At 44.4% G+C, this 10526-nt stretch overlaps 1 protein-coding gene across 1 annotated transcript; it reads left to right on the forward strand.

The window, feature by feature from the left end:
* Positions 1 to 892: 892 nt before the first annotated feature.
* Positions 893 to 4765, forward strand: LOC135941550 (CCAAT/enhancer-binding protein-like). The gene has a single exon (XM_065487171.1). It carries the CDS (start codon positions 1022 to 1024, stop codon positions 2168 to 2170), a length of 1149 nt encoding a protein of 382 aa, XP_065343243.1. The 5' UTR covers positions 893 to 1021; the 3' UTR covers positions 2171 to 4765.
* The last annotated feature ends 5761 nt before the right edge of the window (positions 4766 to 10526 follow it).

Here is a 10526-nt window from a genome sequence, read left to right on the forward strand (position 1 = left end):
TTCTGAATACATCCGCGGTCTGCATCGTTCGTAATACCTTCCCCCAAACGGAGCAGAGAAGCAATCCCCTGTCAACGTCCAACCACCCTATTTAGGTGAGACAAGATATACCACGAAAATACGAAAATATATTTTCCATGCGATAAAGTTTCTCTGCTCCTATTGTTCTATTTCTGTGAGCTACCAAGATTTTACTAAATTTTGGGCCTAATAAATAAGTAAATCGAGGTCGAAACTTTGTGAGAAATCGAGTTATAATTTGACCTGGACGAAGGAACCATAAATTTTTCTTTTCAAATGGAGCTCAAAGCCTTATCCTGGCCTTTGTCAACCCCGTAAAAAGCCAATTAGCTTTTCACACTTTTTTGCGTGGTATACACAACTTTTAACTTTTACGGGCAAGTATGCGTTTTGAACACAAAAGGGCAACACCAGCAGGTACTGCTTCTGTAGAACTGAACACCAGTTTACAACAGAATAATGCAATTTCATTTTTTTTTTTTTAGATGGGGTCGTGGAGTTTCTCCTGGAGAGCGGAACAATTGATTTAGGTCACCCTATTCAACTCATAGAAAACTGAGAGACAAAGTCGACGAAAACTGCAAGCTGATGGGTGAAGTGTCATTCGGAGCGGCTAATTTTCCATCAACGGTGCCCAAGCATTTATTTGTAAGCGGAAATCAGTTAGCGACAGGTTGTGTGGATGGTGGCGCATTAATATCATCAACTATAGCGGTGGTCGAGAGTATTGTTTAGAACTTGGTGCGGCGGCGCGAGTTGCTGGTGCTCGGAGAGAGGGTACCCGCGGAGGAGGTGGAAAACGGCGTTCCCACTGCCTCCCAGCTGCTCACGTGAAGTTGCAAGTCTCATTTCGCTTCTGACAGTTAAAGCGCCCGTGCGTTGCTCCTCTTGTGTTTGCACACCGCGCGCCGCACAGTGTCCGGACACAGCTGACAGCAGACTTTGGACCATTATTGGTGTTGAGTGTGCGCCCGTTTCGACTGCAGTATGTGGCCCGAGCATGATGGACACTGCCATGTATGATTCAGTCGAGGTGAAAAAACTGTCCGGTGGTGCGACCGGCGGCGTCGCAGCAAGTGTCCACATCAACGTAGCAGGAAACGTAGCAAAACTGGCTGCCCTCAAGCAGCACCAGCAGCAGCAGCAGCTGTTGCACTTCAACAACAACAACAACAACAACAACAACAATGGAGGTGGCGGTGAGTTAGCCGAGATCGGGCCTCAGGACGTGTCGCTCGAGCTGCAACAGCTGATGGAGGACTCGCAGTTCACGGACAACATCTTCTCGGACATCCTGTCGAATCAGAACAAGTACTCGCAGATGAGCAAGATGGGCTCGCAAGACTTCGCACCGCACCTGAGCAACAAGAACAACAACAACAACACGAACACGGCCAACCTGAACCACTCGCACGTGCCGTCGCCGCCGTCGAGCGGCCACTCGGGCTGCTCGTCGCCGTCGTCGCCGTTCAACTCGCGGGCGGCGTTGGCCTACATGCCGCAGCCGGTGCACTCGGGGGCCTCGTACGGCAACGAGGCGAGCAACGTGCCCGCCATCAAGGAGGAGCCCGTCGACCCGCAGGACTACCGACAGTGTCCGGGCGGCGCCGTGCCGTACGCGTCGCCGCCGGTCGGCGGCGGCTTCTCGCCGGCGGGCCTGCCGTACAGCAGCGGCTCCAGCATCGGCAGCAACTCGAACGGACCGGTTTTCACGACGCTGACGAGCGGCAACGGGCTCGGCGGCGGCGGCGGCGGCAGCGACGGCTCGCACGTCATGCACCTCTCGGGGCTCAAGGGTGCGGGCGGCTTCTCGCAGAAGTCGCTGCGCAAGCACGCGGCAACCCCCAACGGCACCGGCAAGCCGATGGACAAGTCGAGCGAGGAGTACCGGCGGCGGCGTGAACGCAACAACATCGCCGTGCGGAAGTCGCGGGAAAAGGCCAAGCTGCGCTCCAGGGAGACCGAGGAGAAGGTAAAGCACCTCATGAACGAGAACAACCGGCTGCAAAAGAAAATCGAATCGCTCACCGAGGAACTGAGCATGCTGAGGTCGCTGTTCGCCAACGTCGGCTCGCTGCCCGAGCACATCCACCGCGACCTCGACAAGCACCTGCTGATGCTGCAACAGCAGCACTTGGGCCACGGCTGAGACGCCCACCCGGCATCAGGACGCAGCAGCTCCCAATGAACGGCTCAGGGTTCTATTGAATTAATTTTATTGTGAATCATAGAGAGGATATCGTGGCTGTGTGTATGTTACTGACTATGCGCCGCTGGACTCGAGAGGCTCGCGAATAGTTTCGTTCACGCTGATTCGGCACAATATCGAACTATATACATACTATAATACGTTTATTTGAGATATATCATTTTGACAATTCACTGAGTACGTTTAAGCAAAAAGAACTGACTCGCAGAAGCAGTGTGTGTGTACGGGCAGGCGCGCACCGCTGTCGTCGTTATAGTCGTGTGCGCGAAAAACCCGACAGCTCAGCTGGTAAGTTGTGGCAGATTTGGCTGGCGAGTTCACTGATTCCGTAATTTCGAGCATTCGAAGTGTGATAATACGAGAGAGATTTGCATACAATTTTACAATATTGTCCAAATATCAAAATGCCAGTAGTTGGAGAGCGTCAGTCAAATGTTTGCCAAAACTGTGCCGCCGCCCCCCCACCCTCCCCTCGGCCCCCGCGCGACTCGTGTGTTGCCCCCCAATTTTTCGCTCGCTCGCTCGCCCGCAATGATAATTTTTTGTTTTTGTGTAGACGTACATGCAAAACACGAATGAATACGAGCATTTTTCAGCTCTAGAGTGTAATATTTAAATGTGGTGTTTATCAACATTGTAATTATAAAAAATAGTCGTAGCTAAACACACTGGCCAGCGAATCTCCGGCAGATGGAATGCTGGAAAACAGGCTCCAGCGCACACTGCACACACACACACGTGTCGCACCTGTTTTCAGGCATGCATGCGCCCGAGATGTCGCGCGCGCCCTCTCAGAATGACGTAGTTGTGAATTAAATTTTTAATTGTTCAGCAGTACAAGTTTCCGAATTTTAATTGCGCGCTAACTAAGACTTTTTCATTGTTCAAAAGATGCGAATCAATCACTTTACACACACAAAAAGTTTCCGGTCCAAAATTGATGTCGTTCATTGCAAATTTGTGATCATGATCAAGATGAGAAAATAAGTATGTATTTAAAATTGGTGATCATATCATACGTGTATATTGTTGTAGTAATTCAATCCATTCATATTTCGCATTCTACGAAAAACAAAAATATAATGATGATGATGATGAACATATATTTTCTAAGTATTTGATCAAAGTGTATTTGAAAAAATTTGCTAGCAGATTTTACAATTTACCAAATGACGAGAAGTAAGAATAAAATAAAAACATTTTGTACAGCAAATATATAAAGTTTTCAAATATTATGTCCTTTTTCCATCTACATTGTATAAATGAGAAACGCGATCGCACTTAAGTATGGATTATCATTCTGCTGGACAGACTTGACGTTAATATCTATCTCGCGGGGCTGGTAATTATAATCAAATAGTTAACATCTCGCGGTTTTTTATTGATCGTCTGTTGCCAACCATTGAACCGAAGTATTGTGAAGTGGAATTTCGAGAAATTGGGGGTCACGGCGCTTTTATATTGCGCCCGCACCAGTAGATGATAATTTCTTTGATCTATATAGAACTGATTTGACTCCGGAGTACAACACAATATATAAAAGGAAACAATCAAATTTTGTAAAGAAAATCAGCAAATGTGTCGGTGGATTGAGTTTTTATTATTGGTCGCGTCCCTCAGTCGGATCAAAATTAGATTATAATTATATCCACCCACAGCCGCACACGAATATGTAATCGATTAGGAATAAAAACGATTAAATTTCCGGGACGTTTTGAGCCCACGAACGCAAAGCTCCGGGGTGCAACAATTGCTATAATAATGCGTCAATGGTGGAAAATCTCGCGGAGTGGATATCTCTCATTTTTTCTAATCATTCAGCCTAATATTGTGACACAATGTAACCAATCTGTGAAAGTATCCAAACGAAAACCAACATCTTACATGAGAATCGATTTTGTACAGTATTTTGCAGTAGTGTTTACGAGATGCACATTCACACACACACTTACACACACACAAATCGCGAGGGCGTGCAGTTTTTCAATCAATTGTTCGCATTCGGAGAGAACAAACTACATTAGTTGCTAAATTTGCGGTTTTCCGCGACACTGGACTACAAATTGAACGTGTAAAAGATGCCACACGTGCACAGCCCTCGCCTACACCACCCACACACACACACAAACACACAAAACACGACACATGTAACTTTATAACATTGGTATAGTCTCATAATTGTATACACCACTGTATTTATATACCATTTATAAATGATGAATGTGCGTGCGCGGAGAGAGAGAGAAAGAGAGAGAGAATTTGCGCTGCACTCTCGGCCGCTTCTCGCAAACAGACCTTTACGATGAATTCTCTGTAACCGCGCGACTTTTGCTGATGCTGGATTACCGTGTAATTTATTTCTTTTCGATTCCTGTGCTTATTATTATTATTCTTATTAATGTACATAGACAACCAACCCCACATACACAAGCGTAATTAGGAAACAAACAAACCAATGCCATGGTGAGTGTTAACCTTTGTGTGACATGTAAACAAATTCATCAGTGCACAAATATATTTTGATACAAAATACAACTCGATGCTTTTATTCCAACAAACTCTACCCCTGAATAAAAAAGAGGAAAAATAAATATATAGAAAAAGGAAAACTGCGAAGAAGCAACAATTATGAGGATCTTAATAGGAGAGACGAAATTCCAAAATCACTCAGTCATCACTTTGGCGCCAGGTCAACGAGAAGGAAACATTCCAGGGCGAGGACCGAGGAGGAAAAATCCGGCACCTGGGGGCAGTGAGTGGCGTCATTTATTTGTAGATCAAGTTTAAAAATTGAAGTTCAAGCGGAGCATTGTTACGACGAGTTTATTCAAACAATAACAAACAATTGGCCAACATTTAGAGCTGCTGTTGCGGCGGCGTCTGCGCGCGAATAAAAAATAAAAAGACGTGCTGGCTTGCCTTCCTTGCGAATGCATCACGGCAGTTGTATAATACGCGTAATCAAATCGAATTAGCGCGCGATTCGGCAGTAGGAAATGAATCCGTGCGGCTCTGCTATGTGGACGCGTGAGTAATAAAGTTACGCCGCCGCGCGCGGCCGAAAGCCACCATGCATGCAGTTTGTGAGAGGGAAAGTGTGTCACACACTCACACACACACTGCACGCTCACTCTCGTAAGGCTGGGCCCCGGGAAGCCTTTATCCATTTACTATGCTATTTAATATATGGGGCCCTGCTGATGGTGGGAGCCCTGCGCAGCGTTGTTTATCGCAAAGTCAGCCGTTTTAATGCAAAAATTCACTCTCACCAGCAGCAGCCAAACAAAATATATATTATACGCATTTTCAGAAAATCTCTCGCTTTCCTTTGGGGATTTTCAAGGCTGCTCTTCGCCCTCCATGTGTGTGTGTGTATATATCGATATAATGTGTTTTGTGCGGCAAATCGTGTTGGCGTTTGCAGCTGGTGCGAATAGCATACACACCGTCTCGTGATTTTCACACTTTCTATATATGTGACGGGATGACGCAGGGAAAAGTTTCTATCGCTTATACGTATTTTTATTTATCAGTTTCAATTTCACCCGCCAGCACGGTGTATTATTATTACCATTGAATCGGATTCGCAGGGACCAAAAAATGTCAGTGATTTTGGATTTAGGGGTGTAACTATATCAATATTTTATTGCATACAAAGGAAACGGGAAGTTCCATCCGAAATTAGAAAATTGTCCTCATATGTTCATCGTAAGTATGGAGAAAATCGTCATAAATCGGATGGCCCGAGCACAATCGGCTCGTTAGTCCGCGAAAAAAGGCGCGCCCCTTAAATATATAAATGGCCCGGAGGCGCGCATAAATATAATTGATAGTCTTAGACCCACCTGCTGCTTTCTGCCCCTTTCTCCTTCCTTTCTTTCTTTCCTTCGAGTGAGTGAGTGTGCGGGCGGGCGGGCGGGCTTCCACTTTTATCGCCGCTGCCCATAAGCGAGCGCTCGCGCGCACCCATTCAATTTCACATGCATAATTGATTCGCATCGCGCGCGCGGCGTGCACAAAGCAATTACCAGAAGCAGAAGGTGAAATTAATTCCTATCGACTGGCTCCTGAGCAGCGACTATTTTTGTGCCACTTTGCGGCGTTAATTAAAAAGCCTCCGCCGCGCGGCTGCTGCAACCCTTGCAGTGCAAACACGCTCTCCGCGCGCGCTTGCTGTTTGGCGTCGGTAACAAGCAGAGCGCATGCACTGCTGGGTCTTCCACCTTGATCGTCGCCATCGCATTATTATCAAAGTGCACTTGAATAATAATTATTATAATGCCATAATGCACTCTGCGGTAATTAACATGTGCTCCGTACTGCGTTTGTTGCGCAGCTTCACAGCCCAGTGCAGCGTTCCAATTATTTTGCTCTTGTTATTTATGGGGTTCATCGGTAGTTCAATTCAATTCAATTCGTTTTATTTCTCCAAACAAGTCATATTATTTTACAAACATTTTAAGTCAAGAAAATCACGAAAGGAGAAATAAGGCATTTGTAGTGCTAGCGAACAACTCGCTGAAACTCGTGAATAAAATAGTAGTAAAATTTACCACTACTTTAAACACTCGCCACACTACAGCCTATGCTACATTAAATCTACACCACATTCGATATCACATACAATTTACAATACTTGGGAAACTGGGAACTTGGACACAATTTAATTTGGGACGGGAGGGAGTTCCACTGCTGCGTGATTCGGAAAGAAAACGAGTTCAATCCAAGTTCAGTGCGCGTTCGAGGAGGAATCAGTCTGTGCTCGCCGTCCGCATTTCTCATTGTCCTGCCCACCATAATTCGCTCCATTGCGTCCATGTCAGCTTCTCCATCAAGACATTTTCTAAAGAAAGTCATGTCGTTAAGGCTGTTCAACCCTAGGGCTGAGCTTTTAGCGGGTTTTAGGCGTCAAGGTATTTTCCTTCGGCCCTTTACAATATTTTATGAGTTAAAAACTTCCTTGGAAATAATTTGAAGACCCTTCTTTCACAGAATGCACCGTGAAAATGATCGTGGACGCCTATTAACCTACTTTACTCCGTGATTGATGAGAACTTTTCGTGCAAAATAATTTTCTCTTTTTTCCATTTACCGAGATCAACAGTGGTTCGACCCTAGGGATGAACTTTAATCCGATTTTTTTCGTCAAGGTATTTTTCTTTTGTCCCTTAAATATTTTATGGCTTTAAAAGTCCTTGGACATAATTTCAAGACCCTTGTGTCATAGAAAGCATAACAGTTTAACCGGACAGGCCCATTTTTTCTCCTTTTCTCCGGAATTAGCAAAGAATAAGGTCAACACCCTCATACGCTCACAGGCTGTAAAGATGTTTTCTTTATAAAAGTGTCAGCCGTACTCCAAAGGCCATATTTTTGTTGAAATTTGATGGATAAACTAAGGATATAAAAGGATGTTTTTCAAAGCACGTGCAGGAGAAGACTTAAGAATTCAATTGTCTAACCCTCAAAAGCATGTATTTATTTTTCTTCCTTGCATTGTGCTCAGGGCATACCGTCGAAAATATCTTAAGATCCCAGCAGGAAAGATCGAATAGAGAATTTAGCGAAAAAATAAGTCTCAATGCGGGATCATTAATCTTGATAAGCAGATAAAGGGTGCACCTGTTTGAACCGAATTCTCTCCTTAAACTCTTTTATGTCTCCAAACACAAATAGCGCCTATTATCTTTTATCCTGGCGCATCAGGTGCATAAGCGCCTACGTGATCCGCGGGGTCAGGTGCGAGAAGAATTGAATATAATGCTTTATAGCATTTAGTTTCCAAGGGATTTTATTGCGGATTATGGAACAATGATCCACCGCTTCGAACATTCGGAACATAACAAAACATTTTCATTTTGTTTTGATGACATAAAATCTGACAATCAGTGCTAATTTGAGGCTAACATTTTGCTTGAATGCACTCGAGTTCTCGTCCATACACACAGATTTGGCGACAGGTTGTTATTCCACAGACGATAGCGCACTACATGAAAGCACTACTCAGGTATTGTTACACTTACAAAGGGCGACAAAAGCCGCATTCAATGCGCCCTGACCTGTCCAACAAATCAACATTATTATGACAAGAAAAGTGACAGCTTCCAACACTCATCCACTAACAACCTTGACGAACAAATTTATTGATGTGAGATGTGAATAGCTGTTGGTAAATATTTGAAAGTCCAGCCCTTAAAATTTATGAGCTAAAAAAATCCTAAAATTAATATATTATACAGCAACCGCCAAGAGCAGCAAAGTGCACACTTGAGCGGTAATTATAATGCAATAACAATTAACTTGTGCGCACGCTGTTTGTTTCCAGCACAGCGTATATAATGTTGTTATTATTATGCAACCCGCAAAACGAGATCTCATCCCTCGTGCTAGGTTTGTATACGCAAAATATGTGCTTAGTGCGGCTGCTTCGCAAACAGAACCGCGGACGTTCGCCACTTGGCCTGTGCATGCATTCGCCTGCTGAATAACTCGCTAATTTGGTTTATCTTCGGCGATTTATTGCATTCGGACGACGCCGAGCGATACACACACTGGCGGCCGGGCTCATGTTGAAATCGGCCCTCAGCCCCTCTCTACATACGGTTGGTTTTTTTCCATTATTTCAGGGTGGTTTTCGTTTTTAAAATATACTCTAAAAATGCTAGTTCTCAGAACATAATATATAAGACATTAAAAATCATCCTATACCCACTAAATTTTGGTGGAACCACTTTATTGCTCTTTAGACCGTGAAAAAACACACATTTTCCATTTCCCAGCTATGTCGTGATGTAATAATTGTGCTACGCACTTGAGCGGATGATTATCAATTAATATTAAGTAATATTTTCAGGAACTTAAATTCCTGGACCACACTCACTCTTCACTCTTCAGCAGCCCACCGGAAAAACTGTGAGAAGTATATTCGCAACACAAATTCGTAAATAAAAGTACGATATTGTCGTTCTGCACACAAAATCCGAGCGCGACACGCACATTCAATCACTCTGCCAACTACAAATAAAAGCTTTCGCCGGCATTTTTTTTTGTTTTGCTCGCGACATTACAGCATTTGTCCAGCAATGTGTGTATGTGTGTGTGTGTGTGTGTGTGTCAAGCAGACGCACCTTGGTGTAGTCAAACACATTATTTTTTCATGTGCGTTTGTGTACCGCACACATTCGGACCGAAAATTCTCATTTTTACGACTCATCAATTCATCCAGCGGGCGCGGACTCATCAATCACGACCGCTGCTGAGCTTGTTTGCGCGCGCGGCGAAAAAGCTCGTTAAAAATATAAACCGCTGCCAATTCCCCAAAATGGGTTCGCACATAAAAAAAAAGAAAGTCGCGCGCGCGGCGTGCACATTAAACATTCATATTTTGCTCTGTGCTCCGCGCGAGTACACGGCCCATTGGTGACGCGGGGGTGATTTTATTGATGGAAAACATTTTGCTGTCACATCGCGTGTCACACATCTCAAATGTCACGTATCCCATTATTTTGCATCTCGCTCTCGCGCTCGCTCGCTCGCTCGCCCCTTTTTTTCCACCCACAATGTGATTTGCATGCTATGCCGAGTATCCATTAAAATTAAGAGACTGCCACGAGGAAAAACTTATCTCGCTCCGTTCGACAAAGCAAATTAAATATCAATTGGAAGGGGCTTATCATAGGAATTTCATTAGACGTAGACACTCTCATGTTTTTAATTAATTATTTTCCAATGCACGCAGAATGTTTGTTTATCTTTTAATCAGGCCCAAATTCATCTAAGTTTAGACTGTTTATTTGCTCTCATTTTTAATAAACAAGCCGCGCTTTACTAAAAGAGCTCAAATTAAAAATTTGCACTCGACAGAACAAACTAACTCCATGTTAAGTCTTATTGCGAGTGTATTTAAAATAAAAAAAAAGGTAAGCCAGTTTGCGAATAGCTGGAAAAATTATGTTAGACGAAATTAGCGAGGTGGAAAGCGAGTGAGTGAGTCGCGCGCTCACGAGTGAGAGAGAGAGACGCAAGGTTGAGTTATATAATAGAAAGTTGCGAGTGCCCCGCGTGGCTTGAGCAGTTTTTAGTGGAATGCCTGCATGACCAGTTAACGAGAAGAGAGAAAGGAAGAACAGCGCGAGCGGGACCCGCTGCCTACCTCACTAAACACGTGCAAATTTTGCACGATTCATGCAGGCAGGTAACTGCTCAGGTTCCGGAAAAATTACATAAATCTATGTGGCAGATTCATTGAGGTTGAGTTTCAAACGGTCGCCACAGCGCACGTACACACATTCAAACA

The sequence above is a fragment of the Cloeon dipterum genome, chromosome 1 (genome assembly GCF_949628265.1).
Source record: "Cloeon dipterum chromosome 1, ieCloDipt1.1, whole genome shotgun sequence".
In the NCBI taxonomy this organism is placed as follows: Eukaryota; Metazoa; Arthropoda; class Insecta; order Ephemeroptera; family Baetidae; genus Cloeon; species Cloeon dipterum.

What these genes read in the sequence shown, in the direction of transcription:
- LOC135941550 (XM_065487171.1), top strand. Translation starts at nt 1,022, where the DNA reads ATGATGGACACTGCCATGTATGATTCAGTCGAGGTGAAAAAACTGTCC.